General features: G+C 66.7%; 1 protein-coding gene across 1 annotated transcript in view; it reads left to right on the forward strand.

Annotated features, from left to right (window-relative positions):
• The window catches only part of COG7 (component of oligomeric golgi complex 7), a 37,298-nt gene extending 17,770 nt beyond the window's left edge, over nucleotides 1-19,528 (forward strand). Inside the window, exons 8-17 of the mRNA XM_016155505.2 lie at nucleotides 333-460; nucleotides 1,175-1,329; nucleotides 4,705-4,821; nucleotides 6,693-6,758; nucleotides 9,838-10,024; nucleotides 11,336-11,476; nucleotides 14,390-14,473; nucleotides 15,550-15,664; nucleotides 17,744-17,887; nucleotides 19,124-19,528. Coding sequence (XP_016010991.2) covers nucleotides 333-460; nucleotides 1,175-1,329; nucleotides 4,705-4,821; nucleotides 6,693-6,758; nucleotides 9,838-10,024; nucleotides 11,336-11,476; nucleotides 14,390-14,473; nucleotides 15,550-15,664; nucleotides 17,744-17,887; nucleotides 19,124-19,290 — 1,304 coding nt within the window. The 3' untranslated portion in view covers nucleotides 19,291-19,528. The remainder of the gene's footprint in view (nucleotides 1-332; nucleotides 461-1,174; nucleotides 1,330-4,704; nucleotides 4,822-6,692; nucleotides 6,759-9,837; nucleotides 10,025-11,335; nucleotides 11,477-14,389; nucleotides 14,474-15,549; nucleotides 15,665-17,743; nucleotides 17,888-19,123) is intronic.
• Nucleotides 19,529-20,793: the final 1,265 nt, after the last annotated feature.

The raw sequence follows: 20,793 nt of genomic DNA on the forward strand, positions 1-20,793 counted from the left end.
ACAGCACCCGCGTCTGCCGCGTCCTGGGAAGGCGAGGCGCAAGGCGTTCTCCTGTGGCGCCTTTGCGCCCTGGCCGGCTCGAGCCTGACCGCCAAGGGATGGCACGTCAGGGTCCTCGGCCACGACGGGCCTGGTGTCCTCAGCGTGCTTGAGACCCTGGCACGGCAGGTCCACACTTGCTGGGCAGGGACCGCAGCGCCTGTCACACCCGCCCTCAGTGGAGCAGGTGGCAGAGCGCTGTCCCTCACGAGGACGCGGTCCTGGCGCCGGCCCGGCCCCGCGCCCGCTCCCAGCCCTTCACTCATCGCCGCCTCTCTCTTCTGATCCTGAAGACGAGCCCAGCCTGGGGAGAGTGGCGGAGCTGGTGGACGCCGTGTACGGCCCGTATGCGCCGTACCAGCTCAAGTACGGCGACCTGGAAGCCAGCAGCCTCCTCATCCAGATGAGCGCGGTGCCCCTGGTACGTCGCGCCCCGCCCGCTCTCGGGGCGTCCTGGGGCGGGGTGCGCGGGCCTCGGGGGGAGGCGGCATCGGGGGCAGGAGCGGCTCCGAGGGCCGCGTGGAGAAGGAGCGCAGGCCGCGCCAGCGCCCGTTCAGGACGAGGCGGTCACCTCCGCGACTGGAGGCTTTCTCGCCGCGGCAGCGCTGAGTGTGAGGCAGGCAGGCCGATGGGGACAGCAGGCAGCCGCGCGCTCACGGCCAGCGCCTCGCGGCCTCGTTCTGCGTGTGGGCCGGGCGCCGCGAGGCCGCGTCCAGTGCGGCTGTTACGGTGTCCGGCGGGGTCGGCCGACAGGGTCTACAGAAGCTGCCGAGAAGGTCCGCCCCGCCCCGGCGGTGCCCTCGCCCTGCAGGGAGCACTGTTTCCACCGTGTCCTTTTGGAACGTCTGGCGCGGAGACTTGGGTTCCGGCCTGAGCCTCGGGAGCCAGGCCTTGTCAGTCACGGAGACAGGAGCCGCAGCCACGGGGGTGGGCGCCGGGGTGTGATCGCGCCCTCCTGCCGTGCGCGGGTGAAGTTCCCTCATCTCGCCGGCCCCTGAGACGGCTCCTGTGGCCCAGGTCCAGGGGCACTGTCCCACGTGCGGACCGCATTCCTGCGGATGGCGCCGGGGGCCCCCTCGGGGTTCCAGGCGCCCCAGCCTGAGGCGGCTTCCCTTTGTCCACACTTGCCGACCAGGAGCACGGGGAGCTCATCGACTGCGTGCAGGAGCTCGGCCACTCGGTGAACAAGCTCTTCGGCCTGGCGTCGGCAGCTGTGGACAGATGCGTCCAATTCACCAACGGCCTGGGGACCTGCGGCCTGCTGACGGCCCTTAAATCCCTCTTTGCCAAGTAAGGCGGGGGTGGGGGGGCAGGGCGGGCCACAGGGAGGGCAGTGTCTGTCCCAGCAAGAATGTGTGTCCCGGACCTCTGCTGGGAACCCGCGGAAGCCCTGGCAGCCGAGCGCCGGGGGCGCTCCGAGGGGGTTCCGTGGGGCGCTGTGTGTGGCGCCGTGGCCCTCGAGCAGCCGGGCCACCCGTTGCTCCTCCGGGCTGCCCGGGGACCGCGTGTGCCCACACGGGGCTCAGCTAACACGTGCCAGCGCAGGTGGACCTGACGACTTACTCCTGGGTGAATGCAGACAAGGTGCAGAGGGCCCCGCGGTCTCACGGCGCATGTGGAGGGAGCACGTGACGCGCGGGCGGCGGCGTCCGGGCGGGCGGGGGGGCAGCTGCTCCGCGAGGGCCGCGGCGCGGGGCGGGCGTGGCCGTGTCCCCACACGCCTCCCTGTGCACCACGGCGCGCGCCCGCCCCGGCCCCGTAGCTCAGGACGCTTTTATAGCCGAAGCGCTTCACAGTTTAAAAGGTTGTGTTCTTGTAAAACAGGGCTTGGCGCGCTGGCTCAGGAGCACGGCCTGGCGCGCCACCCGTCTCCGTCAGCGGCGCTTTATGGGAGCGCGCCCGGGCTCGCCCGCCGGCCCCGCCCGTGCTGCCCCGGCACCGCGGAGGTCGAGTCGAGTGGTTCAGACAGGGGCCTGTGCCTCTCAGAGCCCGGACTACACGGCCCGTGGCCCAGAGAGTTCGCTGAGCCCCGACGGGGAGGGCAGCAGCGCACTCTGGGGAGATGGGGAGGGGCGGGTGGTGGCATTCGTCCGTTTCTGGCTTTTTAAAGAAGGCGCATAAATTCACACATTTCCTGTCTAATTAGAAATGTAAGATAAGAACATGTGTAAACGTCCATGTAAATGAAAGAAGCCCGTCGTAAGAGACCACACGTGGCGTGGTTCCTTCTACGCGAACTGGTCCGCGGCCGGCAGACTTGGAGACAGAGGGGGCCTAGCGGCTGCCTGGGGCCGGGGAGAGCGGAGGCGACGGCTAAGGGTGACAGGGTTTCTCTTTGGGGCGGCGAGAACGTTTTAAAGTCAGACGTGGCGATGGCTGCACAGCTGTGATGACCCTAAAAACCGCGGACTTGTGCTCGTTAAGTGGGTGGAGTGTGTGGTCTGTGAGCTCCAGCGCAATAAAGCTGCTAAAGAACAGGGGAAACTGAAAGTCAGCTGGAGAAGGGAGCAGCGCGAGGCCGCACCCCCGACCCGCGGGGTGGGGGCGCCAGGGCCCTCGGCAGCTCACGGGCCGCGCTGTCAGAGACCGGCGAATGCGTGCCCAGGCCCCGGGAGACCTTCCCGGACAGCCTGTTCTAGAATGACGTCAGCGCGAGTCCCAAGAAGTTCCTTTTATCGGGCCGAATGTTGTTTGCTGGGCAAGCGTGGAGCGCTGTGGTCCTGTGAGTCCCGAGGGCCCCGGGACCAGCGCCGGTCGTGGCCGTGGGCAGTCAGTGGCTTCCGAGGGCGGAGCCCGGCGCGGCCACTGCGTCCATCAGGGACGTGTCTCCTGCTCACAGGCGGCATGGGATGGGGCCCGGGTTCACGTGTCTCCTGCTCACGGGCGGCATGGGACGGGGCCTGGGTTCTCCTGTAGAGAGAGTGTCAGCGACGTGTTCAATCGAGTAGAATTTGACCCCCCTTTCTCTGCTGCCAGCCCGGATTTTGTGGCCAGAAAAACATTTTTCGAGTTCTAGAAGTTTCATTACAAAACAAAAGCCATGCTTTTGGAAATAGTTTTCAACAGCGTGGGACGGCGTGAGCGCGTGGAGCCTGCCTCCTCGCCCCCGCGGGGTCGGGCGCTGTGTGCGCTGTGCGAGGGCGGGGGGCCTTTCTCTCGCGGCGGCGGTGGTTCGCTGGCTTGTTCGTGTTTTTGCTGGGAAAGGCCGGGCCGGGCCTCGCAGCTCCTGGGAGGTGCACTTTCCTTCCCGCGCGCTGTTGGCGGTTGCAAGCACTCGGTTCCTAAAAGCATCTGTGGTGAAGCCCGGTCAGCTGTTTGGGAAGGGAAGAGTTTGAAGCTACCAAGACGACTCATGTCTAAGATTAGGGAAACCGGGGTGAAGCCAGCTTGTGCGGGGTTCAGATGGGACCTCCTTCAGCAGAGGGAGAGCAGGTCGAGCAGGGGACGCAAGGCGGCAGCCTAGGAAGTGGCATCTGGCCAGGCGTTAGAGACTCGGGGCTTCACGGCTGTGACGGAGCCGGGGTCGGGGCTGTGGAGCTGGAGCCCCTGGGCTCAGAGCGGCACCTCGGGTGGGTTAGTGCACACGTCACGGGCTTTCGGGGAGCCCCTCGGCTCCCAGGGAACCCCGCCACAGCGCTGTCCTCCCAGGCTCCTCCGCCGGCCGCTGGGTTCCAGGCACTGCGCCCTTGCGAGCGGCGCCCCGCCCCGGCCCTCGTTCCGCGCTGCTCAGGGGGCCTCTGCGCACGTCGCCTTGTTCGTTTCGCCGTCACGACTCCGCTACACCGTCTTTCTAAGTTTTCAATAAAACACTTCGTTGTGAATTTTGTCACATCCAAGTAATTTAAGTTGGTGATGACTTTAGTGGTTTACCTGCTCTGCTGGTGCATTCTGGATCTACGACAGCACGAGGAAACTGAGGCATCGCGAGGTTTCTTGAAAAAGCCTTGTGACCTGACGGGTGCCACTTTAATGCTCCCTGTCTGCATCTGCTTTCCTTCGGGGACTTTGTGACGACAGGTTTGGCAGCATGATGGAGAGCCAGGGTCAGGGAGGGCCCGACACCGTCTCACGGAGGCGACCGGACCGTGACGAGTGAGGGGGCGGGCAGCGAGGCAGGCCCAGAGCTGTCCCGATGGTCCGCGTGCGGCCTGCGAGTCCGTTCCAGAGATGGGGAAACCGAGGCTGGAAGGCGTGGGTGTCGGCGGCGACGGCGGTCCCGTGTGCATCCAGGGCCTGGTTCCTGGGGCCGCGAGGGTGCGGCGGGACGGTCCCCGCGTCCCTCCCCGCGCTGCGTCCCCCGGGGGTCCAGCTCTTAAACATCAGGGGGCAGGATGCTGCAGCCGTGCTCGGGATGCCGGCGACCTGCCCTGTCGCACCCCGGTGACGGGTTCCGTGGGACCCCACCGTTTCAACAGGTCCTGGCCCCGCGTGCCCAGGATCGCGTGTGTGAGGACGCGGGAGCGCTACAGCAGCGTCACCCCAAGGCTGGCCGCGGCCAGGGTCGCGGTGCTCGCGGCCGCCCCCGCTCCTCGCCGCACGGAGAAGGCCCCCCGTCCCGCGGGCAGGTTGGGGGCAGCGTCGTGAGCGCTGTCGGAACTGCGTTTCCTGGGGGCCTTCGGTCTGGGGACGGCGCCCACACCCTGCGGCCCTGCCCTCTCCCCGCAGGTACGCGTCTGACTTCAGCAGCGCGCTCCACTCGGTGCGGAGGAAATGCCGGCTGGACGGGGCCGCCCCCGACGCCCTCTTCCAGGAGGACTGGACGGCCTTCCAGAACTCCATCAGGTGAGGCCCAGCGGCTCGGCACCCACGCGGGCTGCTTTTCACTTTTTTCTTTCACTGCCTTGTTTTTTGAGAAAGCAAATAGTCTAGACAAACTCACGAACAAAAAAACAATGAGGCAAACACCGAAAAGACCCCTCTCGCTCTCAGAATAGCTGCGCAGATGCTTGATGAACTCCTCAGCCTCTTTGGTGACTTGAACTTGTCACGTTTGGTTTGAGAGGTTTCCCCCTTAGTCTCTAGTTGTTACAGATGTAAGATGACGTAGAGCTCGCACTGCAGAAGGCGCACAGCGGACAGCACCCCGTCTCCGCCTGGCTGCGAGGCGGTGCCGTTTGGCTGGGAAGGGGCTGCTGACGAGCTCCGTGCAAGGCACCGAGGGGACCCTCCCGGGGTGTCGCTGGCAGCCCGGTTCCGCCGTGCCCGTGCGACCTGTGGGCCCGTCCCTGTGGCCCCGGTGGCCTGAGATGTTCGGCCCGCGCTGTGTCCAGCCAGTGTGCAGACGGCCAGGCTGTGGCTGGACCTGCCCGTGGCTCGCTCCGTTGGCTCACAGTACTGAGAACGGGTTGGGCCGGGCACCCACAGTTAGGAATGGGTTTCAGACACGGGTGTGTAACGTCGCTGCAGAATTGGAAGCTCTGGGTCCACTGGGCCCACGTCGTGCAAGGCCGTGACCCCAGGGGCGTGGCAGCGAAGTCTCCGGCAGACCAGGCACGTGCGCCTGTTGTGCATGGGTCCCCACCCCACGTGGCCTCGCAGCCGTCCTGTGAGGCTGAAGCGAAAAGGGATCTGGACACGTCGTTCCTTTAGAACCGTGCTTCGCAGATCCACGTTCTGAGAGACACTGCTCGGCTCCCGCGTACTCTCCCGCCCGACCCCTAGCCCGGGTGGTGTGCAGGGTGCCCGCAACACATGGGGGTCTCAGAGCCGCGGCACCCCGAGCGGACCAGGCCCTCCTCGGGCCATCTCTGAGCACAGTGGGTCAGACCTCCGGAGTCCACCTGGATCATCCGCTCATAGGCTTCAATCGAGACTTGAAGTTTCTTGAAGGAATTTAATGTTCTAGAGGACGCCTGTGTCCACTGCCATCCGTGGTGGCTCAGGGTGTGAGAAAGTACTGTGCACAGTCGTCCACTGTACCTGAGGCCAGCGGGCCAGCTCGCTTTCTCACAAACCTTCCTCACGATGGAATGCTAGATACGCTGGCGATGACAGGTCCTTCTCGAGGGAGGTAAAAGTTAACTAGGCTTAAGAGGTTTTTAATCCTGGGATTTGTCCTGACATTATGGTTTCGTGTTGAAGGACCCCGTCGCTGGAGTTTGAGGCCCAGCATAAAACGACTTGAAAATTAAGACATCGTTGACTACGGATCAGGGGGCCAGTCCGGGTTGTCTCTGAGGAACGAGCGGTTTAACCTTCCCCAGCCTTTCACGTGATCAGAGAGAGAGGGTTTTCTAGTGTCAAGACAGCGTTCTCTTCTATGGCTGCCAGACGGCGGGCATCTGACCGACGTCAGATAATGAGTTTGGGCTTTTAAATTTTAGACACAAAATATTTCCAGTCCATTTTCTCAAGGATAGAGCCCAAAAGCACCTGAGTAGTTTGAGAATGTAAAATTAAACCAGATTGTAACGTATAGAGCTGAGACGCGTAGCCAAGACGTGAAGGTATTAGAAGGGACCGGCATTCACTTTTCGTGTTAATTTCTCGTTAATGAAACAGTTCATCAAACGGTTAAGCCTTTCACAGCACCCAGCACTCAGCACACCACCCGAGGAGTGAATAGTTAGAATTTTTATGAATGAGACAATGTTTGTGCTGCAAATGTTGGCATTCCAGATACTTGAACTTGAAGTGCTTTTTGTTTTGCTTAGGATAATAGCCACCTGTGGAGAGCTCTTGAGGCAGTGCGGGGACTTCGAGCAGCAGCTGGCAAACAGGTAGGACAGAGCCGGGCCGTCCCTGGCTTCTCGGGGGGGGGCAGGGCTGACACAGCACAGCAGCTGTGGCGTATGGTCAGACGCGAGGCCACGGGGCGAGAACCGTCCGTGCCTAGCTGCCAGGTGCCTCCGCTGCCATCATCGAGCATTTACGGGGCCCCTGGGAAGGGCAAGGCTCTGAGCTACTTGGCCGTGCTCGCGTAATTTTTATTGGATTGCGGGCGTTTTAGTCTAAATGAGGAAACAGTACACGTTGTCTCCAAACTGCGGGCGGGTTGGGTTCCACCGCCTGTTTGCGAGGCAGTTCCCGGGGCTCAGGGTGAATTTCCCCGTGGAGACGGTGTGTGCCGGGGCGTGACGGCGCCCGCCAGCCCGCCTCTGGGCCCGTGCCTGGAGCAGGCCGCGCTCGGCCCGGAGAAGGCCCTCCGCCCCTCTGCTGCCGCTGCCCCAAGCGCCGCATTCAGGCGGTGTCCCCGCAGGCCCAGCCCCCCAGATCGCCTCCCCCTCCCCCGGCACAGCGGGCGTCCGTCCTCTGCAGGAGCCTGGAGACGGGCGGGCGCGACGGGCGGGGGCCACGTGGGAGCAGGTCACACGGGGCGGCGGGCCACGGCGCTCGCGCCTCTGCGCGCTCGGTTCCGGGCCCGTGCCGGCCCTCGGGGCCCCGGGGTCCTCACGCTGGGTGTCGCGGGGCGGGGGGCTGAGCTGCGTCACTCCCGCACAGCCCGCTCAGAAGGACCGCGGCCGCCTCGAGCCAGCACGCTGAGGCGCCGCTGGGGCGGGCGCCTGTCGCCTGCGTGATGGAGTCCCCACACCCGTGCTCACACGCCCGCACCCGCGTGCAGCGGGGAGCCCGAGGCTCAGAAGACCCAAGGGTGAGAGCGGAATGTCTACGTGTGTGAGAGAAGGGGCTGCGGCGTGTTCTCACCATTTTCTTAAATTCAGCAGCAGTGACAGCCTGGCCACACTCGTCGCGCGCACGAAAACAGCCCACGAAGTAACAGCACAAAAGCTGCAAATCTGTCTCGGTAGAAACAGTGACAGCTTTTCGCTCGGGTCACCGCGGGAAGGAGCGCGCGGATCCTCCCAGCGAGGGCGTGGGAGGGGGAGACAGCACTTTCGTCCCCGTTTCACAGGTGGAGAGGCCGTGAGGCCCGGGGTTTGGCCCGGGAGTAACTTTGAGGAGAAGAATGTCCGCGGAACTAGCCGCGTCTCGGGACAGGGCGGTGACGCGACCCCGGACACGGGCCGCGCCGTCCAGCCTGGCGCCCCCGCACGCGTGTGCCCCGGACGTCTGTCCACGTCCGAACGTGCAGGCTCGCCCTGGTCCCTGAGGGAAGGCGTCCGGCGCGTCCCGAAGGGCAGGGAAGCCATAGCAGGCAGCCGGCCAGGCCGCGACACCAAGCAGGGGCCCGCGAGGCCGGAAGCCGGGCCGCGCGTTGGCGCGGGGCGCGGACTCTCTGGGTGTTGCCGGGGCGTCCTGGAAGGGAAGGGCGACCGTCCCCAGCGGTCTGGGGCTAGGACACCGCGCAGTGGCCCTGTGAGGAGGGCTGACTTCCCAGGGGACAGAGCCGGACGCTCGGCTCTCCCTCCCGCTCACCCACCCAGGCCGACCCGCCGTGCGCCAGGCCCCGTGCTAGGCGCCAGGAACGCAGAGGTGGAGGACACCGCTTTGTCTTCACCGTCTGGCCAAGAAGTGAGGCAGGTGTGATAGTGCCACGGGGGGGGGGGGGGTAGCTGACAGTGCCAGGTGAGGTGGGGCGCGTCGGGAAAGACGCGGCAGAGAAGCCCCTGGGCAGCGCCCAGCCAAGAGGTGGGGCTGTCCCCAGGGCGCAGTGCAGGGCTCGCCGGGCGGGGAGGGCCTGGGGTACCCAGCCGAGGCAGGTTCCTTTTCCCCCGGCGGCACTGCGGGGTCTTTGGGGAAGAAAACACCAGAGTTGTTTTTGGAGAGAGCGTTCTGTGGGCCCCTGGGAGCACAGAGCAAGTGGCACGGGGAAGGCCCGGAGGAGGTGGCGGGCGCAGACAGGGACCGTGACCACGTGGAGGCTCGGCGGCGGCCGGGTCGGCTGTGTTTGGCAGATAAGAGCCCCAGCCGAAAGGAACAGGGAGAACTCGGGGCCATTTGAGATCATGCCCCTGGCATAGTCATCAGCGTGGCCTCGAACAAACTCATAAAAATCCAAAAAAAGAAAAAGGAACACGCTGTACCTTGACCTTGCTGGCAGAGACAGGTGTGTGCGTGTGTAAGCAACGGTCCTGAGGGAGGGCCTGTCCCTCGGGCCAGCTCGCAAGTGCAGCACTTCGTTCCGTGATGGACTCGTGGGATTCGTTTTTGAAAAAAAGAAAGGTGCGCGCAGCCTCCGGGCCGCCCTGTGCGGAGCAGCGACTTCCGTGAGGAGTCGTGGAGGCGGAGGGCTCGGCGCCGGCCACACGTGGGGCCCGCAGCGTGGCTGCTCTGGCCGCGTTTGTTCGTGCAGCTCTGTGGCCGCGTCAACGAGCAGGCGGAGGGCGGGGCCCGGGGCAGACGGGGCTCCGCCAGCAGCACCAGAGACTGGTGGTCGCCTAGAAGCTGCTCAGGGCACTCCTTTTCTCGGAGGAACTGGGAAGGGCCAGCCCCTCGGGGGGCCTCCCTGCAGCACCCACACCCCGAAAGCCGTCCGCACAGCACGGGTGCCGCACGAGCCTGGGCGTGTGGCCACGAGCCCTCTGGGGGGAGGCGGGCAGCGAGCCGCCGTCCCTGCCGCAGGGGCCAGCGTCCCCACGACTGAGGTGCTGGTGGCGCGCGTGGCCCGACCCCCGCCGACGGCGATGCTCACGTGGCAGGGAGCGTCTGCACACACACCGCGTGGCGTCCCGGGTCACGCGCGGCGACGGCTGCCCGCCCAGGCCGTGCGTCGTGCTGGGCAGCGGCACGTTCCGGTGGGCCGGGTGTGGTGGTTAGCAGTGACAGCGCCTGCTCTCTGCGCCTGGCCCAGCGCGGTCCCGAGGGACGAGGACGTCTCCACTCCCTCAGGAGCGGGACCCCGGATCCGCCCGCCCCGCGACGGTGCCCAGGGCGTCACGCTCACCCCCGTCCTTGCAGGATCCTGTCCACAGCTGGGAGGTACCTGTCTGACTCCTACAGCCCCCGGAGCCTGACCGGGCTCCAGGACAGCGTCCTGGCGGACAGGAAGGCCCCCGGCAGGAACCCCTGGCAGGAGCACAACTATCTGCAGCAGGGGAACCCCGCCGAGTTCGCCAGCCTGATGGAGACCCTGTACGCCCTCAAGGTACGGGCCGGCCCCGCGTCCTGGCGAGTGGGAGCTTTTCCCGCCACCGTCCTGCCCCGTCCAGGCCTCGGGCCCTGCGTGCGGCCTCGGGCCGTGGCGAGTCCTGCTGCCACTCCCGTCGTGGCCACGGCGCCGCCTCGGGCTGACGCGCCCCGCAGCACAGACGCAGGAGTTGGGTGCAGGGCGGGCTGGGGGTGCGGCTTCAGCTCCGCGGCGGGGCGCGTGGCGGGACTCCCCGCCTCCGCCAGGCCTGTCGGCAGCCCCTGCCCCCTGCCGGGGCAGACCCCTTCCCCCATAATGGCGGGCCCTGCCCAGCCGTTGGAGAGTCGGGCCCCGTCCCCTGGGAGGAACGAGGGTGGGCGGCGGGAAGCGGGAGCCCCTCGCACAGCCTCCCCCAGGTGGCCGTGTGATGGGGCACATTCCTCCTGGCTGTTCCTTCAGGTAAGACTCGGCGTGTCCACCGCGAGGCTGCCCCGGACCTGGAGCTTGAACCACGTGCCCCCCAGGATCTGAAGGGGCCTCAGGCACCCTTCCCAGAGCCCCCCGCCCCCGCACCCTCTCCTCCTGGTTTGACCCAGTGGAGCCACCGCCGCTCCCATAGCACCCAGCACAATCCAGAATTGTCCCCACGGGCTTGGGCTGTGGGGCGGCCACAGGGGAGGCCGCACCCCCCTTCGCTCTGGCCCCCCAGTGGGCTGCGGTCGAGCTTGACCGGGCCTCGCCAGAGCGGTTCCGCCCGCCCCCGCCCCCGCGCCTCGGGTCAGGGCAGAGCGGCTCTGCTGATCTTCACTGCTGATCCGACTCGTTTCTGTTGGTTGTAATCGGTTCATTTACAATAGCAAAGCGAGGTGCATGTCCGCTCTGCGCTTTCCCAGGCTCCGTGGGGTCCTTGGGGCGCGCCTGGGGGTGTGGGCGCTGGCGCACGGCCCAGCGCAGTGGCCCGATGTGCTGGGGGCCGGGCTGCGGCCCTCGCGCTCGCTTATCGTGACGCTGCCGGTCCTGTGCGCCCCTTGCCCCTGAGGGCCAGTCACAGGTGCATTTTCCTAGACTGCCGACTGATGAGCTTGTCTCAGCTCGGGCGAGTGAATCGCATACGCAGACTTTTGGGCCAGTGCCCTGCTGGCCCCCAGTCCGGCAGCTGCAGGCTGGACCTGGGTTCCTGTGACGCGCCCCCGGGCCCTGGTGTGGGAACCAGCGCGGTAGAGAACCCCCCCCCCCCCCACTGTTTTCCTCTCACACATTCAAAACGCGTGAGGAGCGACGGCCCCGGCCGGACCTGTGCCTCACACGCTGCCTCTGCGCCCGTCCCAGGAGAGGGGCCCCGGCAGCCACGGCCTGCTGTCGGCGTCGCAGGCCGCCCTGATGCGGCTCACCCAGCAGGCCCACCAGCTGGCCTTCGACGCGGTCTTCCTGCGCATCAAGCAGCAGCTGCTGCTGGTGCCCAAGATGGAGGTGAGTCCCCGCCCTGCCCCGGCCCCAGGGGGAGGGCCCCCTGTGGTCCCTGCTCCCTTGCAGCTCGCTGCTTAGCAAGAATGTCTTATCTTGATTGCAGCTACGGTGACAGTGACGCCTGTTTCGGGCCGTCCCTTGGGATTGGTGCTTGGTTAGCTGTGGCGTGGCCCCCTCTGGGAGGAGGCAGGGGGTCTGCCCCCGGGGAGGTCAGGGCAGGTCACAGGTGCCGACTAGTGAGGTCGTCCATGGCTTCTTGGGCGAGGCCTGGCATTCTGAGGGGTGGTGACCCCGGAAGAGAGCCGCCACTCTCACTGCGCAGCAGGTGCGTGTGGCTGTCCGCGGCTTGTCCACACACTGCCCGTCCGCGTGTGACCTCGTCTTCAGAAGGGCGACACGGCCATGCTCGCTGTGCAGGCGTGTGAGGCCGCGTGGGGTTCAGCCCAGCCGCTGCTGCAGGGCTGCAAAGTGGGGTGGTTTTCTCCCTTTCTGTGGTTCTCGTGTTTCAGGAGGAATGACAGTTCTTGAAAACAAAAAGTACGTGTATCCATTTTCGGAAATCAGGCAATACAAGAAAGTACAAAAGGAAAAAGCAGTAAATCCCTTCGAAACCCCCTGCTCAGAAATAAGTGGTGTGGACACTTGCCGTTCGCCCCCAGACCTGTCGCTGTGCCCCTCACGTGCGGAAGGCAGGCGGCCCGCAGGGAGCAGCGGGGCCGCGTGACACGGGCTGTCCGAAGGACGAAGCGTGTGCCGTGCACGTTTTATTCTGGCTTCGCTAGGAAAAGACGAAGTAAATGAAGCCAAGGGATGGTTGACCTTGAGACACTAGTTCCATCACCACAAAAGAAATGAGTTCTCAGCTCTGTCCGAGCTTAAGCCCAGAGATTATGGAGCCTGTTGGAGATGGGGCTCATCGCCCGGGCCGATCAGGTTTCCCTTTTAGCAACGGGCTGTTGACACTGAGTCATCTGGAGAGGCCCGGGGATTAGCGGGCGCCGCAGCCCGCCCCCCGCCCCGTCCCTGCCTCCGGCGGGGCTGCCTTTATTATTTTCATTGTGTCGCAGCTGAACGTCCTGACCTTTCCTGACCTTCCGCTCTGAACTCTTCACTCCTTTAGTCGTAGCCGTACACGGAGCCAGGTGCGCGGCCCCCACCCGCCCTTCACATGCACCCCGTGGCCCCGAGCTCCGGCCGGTGGGGGCGGGGCGGGCAACTCTGAGGTCAGGCGCTGCCCACCAGGGTCGGCAGGGAAGGCGCCACGAAGGCAAGGGCCTGGCCCTGAGGGTTGGGAAACTCGACGCTGGTGGCGAGACGTTTGTTTTTGATGTTTGCTGGCAAGTCGTCCCGCCCTCCTGCCTGGCCGGGCTATAGAGCCCCACTCGGCCCCATTGCAGAGGAGACCGTGAAGCTCGCCCGTCTCAGCTGGCGGCAGAGGGGCGGAAAAGCCCATCCGAAGGAAACTGTAAATTAAGTTTTTGACAATTGACAAGTAATCGCAGCGTTTCCCGGCTGCCGTCCTCCAGCCCACCTGTGGCCGCTTTTTAAGGCCCTACAGCCCAGCGGGGGGCGCTGGTCGCACCCGACCGCATCCCACGCCGCCCCCCTCCCCTCCACCTGGTCACCTGCCCCGGCTCTGCCCGTCCACAGTGCTGGTCCCCTGGACGCTCAGTGGTGACCCAGCTCAGGCCCCGCTGCGTCCTGCCCTCTCCCCTCTGTGCCCCTCCCCACCGGCGGCTTTACCATCAAGCGGCCACTGCTCCTTCTTTTTAAATATGGCTCCCGTCTGTTCCCAGGGCCACCGCCCCAGTTTGGGGGCTCCCCGCCTCTGAACCGCTTCTCCAGCTTCGTAGGCACCTGCCCCCCAGGCCTCCTCTCAAACGGCTGCATTGACCTCCAGCACCTGTGCTGAGCTCCCCAGGGCCCGGGGTCAAGGGCCAAGACTCCCGTTTCCCTTGTCCCCTTTCTGCACAGCCCAGTGCAGGGCGCTGCACACCCCGGGCCCTGGCGTGTGGGTGACAGGGTGTCCCTTCAGTGGGCTGGGCACTAACTGAAAGGAAGTAGGATATCTTGAAATGAAAGGGTTCTCAAGCAAGAACGGGGTGTTTAGAACTTTGTAGGGACGGGGCGGGGAAAGGGGAGCTGGTCCAGAGCAAAGGAAATTGGAATGGCGTCGTGCCGGAGAGCCCGGGGGCCGGGGCACATGGCCCTCCATTCCCGGCTTGCCGCTTGGAGGGTCAGGCGACAGACCAGGCCCGGGAGGCTGTGGATCGTGGCAGCAGTGTGACCCGGGATCCCTCCAGGAGTCCGTCCCGAAAGGGCCCTGGGTTCCAGGCTGGCTGTAGGGTGACTCCGGCCGCAATTAAGAGGGCGCCTGCCACTCTGAAATCCGTAACCACGTGCATGCTGGTGATTTGCCTGCGTCTTCGCTTGCCCACGTGGTGAGATCATAGGCATCCCCACTCTAAGTGGTGGAGGAAGACGTGTTGGTGCTGAGGGTGTCCCCAGACAGGGCTCCGGGAGGGGACAGAGGGCTGCCAGCAGGGTTTGGAGGCCCCTCCCTTCCCTCCCCTCCTCTCTGATCAGTTGAAAAACAGAGGCAGACGGGGGCAGAAATGCAGGCGGCAGCCCGGCCCAGCGGGGCGGGTGTTCCTGCACTCCGAACGGGCCTCCCCGGCCTCCCACTCAGGGTGAGGGCTTGTGTGTGGCCCCCGTGGCGGATTCGGGGGTCTGCGAGCAGAGGGCGCTGGCTCGCCACCCCACTTCCTGAACGGGAGGCCCTGCCCCGAGTCCGCAGGAGAGCCAGGAGAGGGGGTGCCTCCCTCAGTGGTTGGCCGCGGTGCTGGTTTGGGGCGAGACGTCCCTCGGCTGCCGGCTCTGCTGCGTGACGCTGACCGCTTCCTCCCTCCTCCCTAGAGCTGGAGCACCGCCGGCGTCGGAGAAAGCCTGGCCGACGGGCTGCCGGCCTTCAGCCTCACCCCCCTGGAGTACATCAGCAACGTAAGAGCCCCCCGCGCCCCCCGCCGCTCCGCGCGCGGTCCCCGCCTTCCTGGGCGAAGTGGTCACCCCCCCATCGGGCCTGTCTGCACCTTGCTTTCGGGTGGTCCCCATCCACACCCTAGAGGAAATGCGGCTGCTGTTCTTAAAGCAGCCGGTTCCGGAACCCAGCAGCGCCCACCCTGCCCGTCTCCCCACTGGGAGGCGTGGCCGGCACCCGAGCGGCTCGGCCGGAGTCCAGCAGGAGGTTCTGACGCAGGAAGACGGGATGCAGGTGGCGAGTTCTCTGTAGCTCTTCTGTGTGTGCGTGGCAGACTTGTGGTGAGCACCTACTGTGTGCCAGGGCCCCACGCGCTCAGAGGGACCTGCCGCGGGGCCAGCCGAGCATCCTCTGGCTTAGCCTGCAGAATCGGTGTCAACTCTGAATTGAGGCAATGTCTAGACTGTGGATCCAGAAGAAACGAACAGGCTCAAAGCCCTTTTAAGTGGTGTTGTTGTAACCTGAAAATCAACCTTATTTTGAAACAAATAATCAATCTTAAGACACAGAACAGTTCCGAGTTGTAATAGAAAGAGATGTCCAAGATGTGCCCATGATGAGTCACGCGTCTCCGACAGACCCGACGTCGTTTGTGGGCTTGTCCCCAGAGTCTTGTAATCCTGCCTTTTAAGATGTCCCATCAGCCAAGAATGTTTTGTCAGTGTTTCCTAGAGTTCGTATTACGAAAACGATTTAGTGTTTTCCTCCAAATTAATTTATAATCACATATGGCTTTTTTCCAATGAAATCCCTTCCTTCACCTGGTTAAACAACGTGGACGGGAGGAGACCCAGACCCGAACCCGGAAGCCCGTCAGGACACGAGGGCCGTCAGTTTTGCAGAGTGCTCTGCGCGCACGCGGCCCCCGGGCGTGTGCGGAGTCGCCGTGCCCAGCCTCGGCGCGCCGGGAGGGTCAGGCTGGGCCGGCGCCCGGCGTGGGCACCGCGCCTGCCCGTGCCTGCCTTCACGCGCACGCGCCGCGTGACAGACGCTCGCCGGGAGCGTCGTGCCGGGCCAGACGTGCCGCCCCGTGTTTCAGATCGGGCAGTACGTCATGTCCCTCCCGCTGAACCTGGAGCCCTTCGTGACCCAGGAGGACTCCGCCTTGGAGCTGGCGCTGCATGCCGGGAAGCTGCCGTTCCCGCCGGAGCAGGGTGAGGCGCGGGGCGGGGGCGCACCCTGGGCATGTGATTCTGCGCTGGGCCCTGGGGGGGCCTGGGGGCCAGCTCCAGGAGGGTCGCCCGGCGCAGGGTGCGGCCTCTCCCGTGAGCTGCTGCTGTGCGCGTGGCCCTCGGCCTTCGCCTGCCTGTGGGGACCGCGGCTCGGGACAAGGCCGCATGCAGCCCTTGTGGCCGGACCATTCCCGAACTCGGGTGCGGGAGCTCGTGCCGCTGGGCCTCGCACCCCCCCGCCGGGCCTTTTCACGCCTCCTGTGGGCTGCTTTTCTCTCCTGCATTCTGTCCAGTTCCTGGCCCTTGTCCTCGCCCTCTGACGAGCCCTGCCTGCCGGGGCCATGGAGAACCTCGGTGGCCCTGTGGGGACAGAATCCAACCCCTCTGAGGCCAGGCGCTGGGGGCCCCTCCCGGGTGCCCCCCACCCAGGTGCCCCCCACCTATGCTCACATTCCGGCCGCCCAGGGTTTCTCCTCTGGTTGAAAACCTGCCCTGAGGGGCCACCGGTGCCGTGCGAGGGGCCTTTCTGCAGGGCCACGTGCGCCCCCTCGGCAGCAGCCTGTCTCGCATGCTACGTGCCGCGTGCGTCTGGGGCATGGCCCGAGCACCGTGCTGTTCTCGGGCTCCCGTCGCTGTCGGCTCGTGGCCGCGGTGCAGCCGGACCTCGCTGCCTGGGGCCTTCCTCCCTGGCCGGACGCGGCATCGGGGCAGGGCCCCCAGCGCCAGCACCCGAGTGGCGCAAGGCCCGGCGGGGACTCGGGCAGTGACCAGGTGCCGGCCTCCGCCCTCGTCCGGGGAGGGCGCCTCTCCCCACCTCGAGCGCCCCCCGGGGTGCTGGCCTCACGCATTTCCGTGTCTCGTCGGCTTCCGTGTCTGTCCAGCGACCCTGGAATCTCGGGGTTCGGGGCGCGGCCTTGGAGGCCCAGCCCTTTCTGGGTTTCTGCCATCAGGTCAGAGGCCGCAGGAGGAGCTCCTTCCCCCGGCCCCGCCTCCTTGCCGCGCGGTTCCGGCCGCGCGCACCGGCCCAGCTGTCCGTCCCCGAGGCGGAGGCCCTGAGTCACAGGTCGCTCTCCACGGGCTCATTTGCATGTGCCCTGTTCTTAATCGTCTAGTTTGTATTTGCACAGATGTTAGATGCAAAACAAGGTGCTGAGTCTAAAAGAATAAGCCGCAGCTCCCCACCCAGCTGCGCTCGGGGCACCTCCGGCTCTGCTCCGTGTGCCGTCGCGGGAGGCGCCGCGGCCGCTCGGCTCCTCTCCTGCCGCGTTGCTCTGCACCTGCCTCGGTCTCTCCTCGTTTAAACGTTGCTCCCACCGCCTCCCGCCTCGCCGTTCCCGCTGTCACTGTCCCCTGCCCCGCGGGGGTGGCCGCCCCATCTCCCTGCTTCTCCGTGCCGCGGCCCGACCGACTGCGTGCACGGGCTGCCACGACGCACCCTTGCGGGCCCCCCCTTCACGCCTGTTTCCTCTCTGCTCTCTGGCCCACGGGGTTCTCGGGTGCCGTCCGCGGCCGGCGCTCTGGCCAGCACCGCCTCCCACGCCCGCTGCGTGTTCGCGCCCTCCCGCGTGCCATCCTCGGCCACCAACAGCGGCCGCGCACCGAGCGAGCGGCGGCTCTGCCGGGGGCCGGGCCTGTTCCCACGGCGGCCCTGAGGTGCCGGGACCATGGCGTCTCCGGGCCGCGAGCGGCTAGGTCCCGCCCAGCCCAGTGCTGGGGGGTCGGCCCTGAGCCCAGGCCTGTGCCGGCGTGCCCCCCGAGTCTTGACCGGGGCCGTGGGTCTGGGCTGTGCCGGCGGGTGACGCAGCGTGGGGCTCCTGCTCACCGGCTGCCCCTCCCGCAGGGGTTCCGCAGCGTGGCTGCACGGCCCGCCCAGCCTCGGGGACGCCAGCCTGAGTGGGGCTGTTCTGGCGCCCGGGCCTCCCGTCCGACCGTCGGCGCCCTGGCCCGGCCGCGTGTGCAGCACCGGCCGCGGGCCAGCCCCAGCGGGCTCCGAGACGCCGCCGCCGCCGGGCTTGTCCCGAGCAGGTCCTGCGCTCCTTGGTGACCTTCTTTCCTTTGCAGGCGACGAGCTGCCTGAGCTGGACAACATGGCCGACAGCTGGCTGGGCTCGATCGCCAGGGCCACCATGCAGACCTACTGCGACGTGGTCCTGCAGATCCCCGCGCTCAGCCCGCACGCCACCAGGCAGCTGGCCACCGACATCGGTGCGTCCCCCCCCCCCCCCCGGGAGTCTCCTCCAGGGCCAGCCCCGGGCCTGGCTCCCAAGCTCCTTAAGCCTGCAGCCAGCCCTCTGGAGCCCAGCCCCAGGGTCCTGACCTGGGTCTGGCTGCAGCCCAGACGCCCACATGCTGCAGACGTCCCCGGAGTTCTGTGGGGCCGCGGAGGCGGAGGGCGTCAGCGGGGGTCAGCGGGGCGCCTGGAAATGGGCGAGCGGACGCGTGTGCGCAGCCTCGCCCGGCCCGGCCCCCGGCTCCGCGTGCTCAGGGAGCAGCCAGGCGCGTGCGGTAGGTCTCACCCCGCGGCGGGCCCGCAGGCGCAGGGCCGGTGCAGCCTCAGCCTGCTCCACGCGCTGAGGAGGACGCGGAAGCGCGGAGCCCCGCGTACGAGCCACCGGGACCCTCGGGCCCGCCCGCCTCCCAGGGAGAAGAGGGTGACCTGGGCAGCCATGGAGAGGAAGGGGTGCCTGCGGGGGTGGGGGGCTGTCCCCGTCCTCTGGAGCAGGGAGAGGGAGGGGCTCAGGGCGCTGCTCCCTCGGGCCTGGGCCGCACCCACCCAGGAAGGGGGGGGAAAGGCCGCGTCCCCTCATCGGTCACCTGCAGCTGACAGGTGCCCCCCTGGCCTCTGCCCCTGTTCCCTGTCTTCACGCACAGCCCGATGGCGTGACCTGCGTGAGCAGCTGGGTAGGCGCTGGGCGCGGGTGGGGGGGCTCATCAGGTCCCCAGGCCACCGGAGCTGGTCTGCCCCTCCCGCACTCTGCCACCAGGGCCCAAGCTCGTGGACAGGCCCCTCAGGCCCTCCCCGGGAGACCCCGACGTGGTCTGGGGTGGGCTCGGGAGCTAAGCACCCAAGGGTGTCTGGGAAGTGCGGGGACCCGCAGCACTGCCCTTGTCTTCCTGGGGTGCTACTGGGAGGTCTTGGGTCGCTGCTCAGATGAGCTTGTGGTTCTCCTGACCCCTTGGGTCATCCTGCGGTCAGTGGGGTACTCTGGGCGGCGGGGCGGGGCGGGGCCCGGAGATCCCAGTGCAGAGCACCGTGTCCGGTGAGGTCGGCTGGAGGGCCGCGTGTGCCGCTGGGCCTTTGCCGGCTCGGGCTCCTGGCACCGGCCGGGCTCGGCCAGGTCTCCCCCTCAGAGTAGCGGCGCCAGCCAAGGGGCCTCCGGGGCCTGGGGACATCTCGGGCTGCCCCCTGCCTGGCGCTGAGTCCGTCCGCCCCGCCCACAGACTACCTGATCAACGTGATGGACGCGCTGGGCCTGCAGCCCTCCCGCCCGCTCCAGAGCGTCGCCACGCTCCTGAAGGCCAAGCCCGAGGACTTCCGCCTGGCCAGCAGGGGCCAGCCCCGGCGCCTTGTCACCACGGTGGCCGCCATGCGCGGCGTGGACTGCTGAGCCTGTATCCCCCGCTGGGGCCGGGCCGGGCTTCGGGGTCACGGCCACCCCAGAACGGCCTCGCTCTAAAGCTCTGCTGGGATGGGGCAGTGGGGTGTGCCAAGCGTCGGTGTGTTTGTACGATGAGGAAAAGGTGGTGAGTCTGGGGTGTGTTACCTGTTAGAAAGGAATTTTCAGATGACTCTTGAAATGATCCGATATTGAAAATGGAAATCAATAAACATTCAAAGTGCAAAAAGGCTGCTTCTTGGTCCTTAGTTGACATCCAGGCACTTGCGTGTGCTGAGCTGACCCCGGGGGCGTGGGCTTGGAGGGGTCTCAGGGCCTGGCCGGGAGTCACAGCTCCCACGCTGCAGGGCTGCGGGGCGGAGTGAGCCCACGCTCCCGGGCCGGGCGGTCAGCGCACAGCACCACACCTCGTCCTGCAGGGACTTCCCGCCCGCGCCTCCGGAGGGAAACACCGTGCCCAGGACCTTGGGGACCCAGCCCCACCAGGCGGCCAGGTCCGCGTCCTGCTGGGTCCCCTGCATGTCACACTTCCTGGGGGAACCTCGGCTGTGAGCTCACCCCAAGAGCAGCACCTCGACTTCCTGTGGCGGATCCCAGGCTGGCCTGGCTGGCGGGGGTGGACCCTGGCTCCCGCCCCGGGGAGCTGAGGCCGGGGGCCCAGGAGCTGCTCTGACCCGCTGCCCCGTGCGGAGGGCGGGGGAACCACCGGGGGCCGCCCTCTGGGTCGTTCGGGCCCCGACAGCAGGTCCTTCAGCCCTGACGGCTCTGGGAGGGGGCGCACAGGCCAGGAACGGGACAAGACTGCACCCCGGTCTGGCCCGCTGCCCGCCCAGAGCCTGCTTCCAGACGCGGACCGGCACCCGCCCTCACCGGGCCCTCCGTGCCCCCTGGGGAGGGGGCAGCAAGGCCCAGCACCAGCCTGGCCCCCCGCCCACGCCTGGTCTCGACTTCCAGGCAAGGTAGGGGAGGCGAACGCCGTGCTGGCCCCCGAGACCACATCGAAGTACAGTGGTCTCGGGGCACCAGACGTGCGAGACCCATCGAAGACCAGCCGAACGGAAGTCCTGTGACGAAGGCCGTTCAGGAGAAGCCACGTCGCGGCTAGATGTCAACCGTGACTGAAAACCAGGACGACTCCCAACAGAGCGCTGCACAGGGGTCGGCAAGGCGCTGCTCCCCGCGGGGCCCCCCAGTCCCAGCCGAGCCCCTGGTCCAGGCAGAGGCAAGCGAGCCTCGCTCTCGGGGCCGCCGGCCAGGGGACGGACCTGGGCCCGTGGCGAGGGAAACGCAGCCCGCGGCGGGAGACGCCCCGGCTCTCGGCGACCCCTGGATGCAGCCGGGCCTGAAGTCCCTGGGCTCCCACGGCAGGGACCCGTGTGTTCCCTTTCTAGCTTACGGCAGTTCGAGTTACCTTGTGACCCACACGCTGGCAGAGCACCCCGATAACCATTGCTCTCCGGCCCCGTAACGTCGGCCAAGACAAGCACGGAAGCC

Source organism: Rousettus aegyptiacus, unplaced genomic scaffold, assembly GCF_014176215.1.
Source record: "Rousettus aegyptiacus isolate mRouAeg1 unplaced genomic scaffold, mRouAeg1.p scaffold_m13_p_8, whole genome shotgun sequence".
In the NCBI taxonomy this organism is placed as follows: domain Eukaryota; kingdom Metazoa; phylum Chordata; class Mammalia; order Chiroptera; family Pteropodidae; genus Rousettus; species Rousettus aegyptiacus.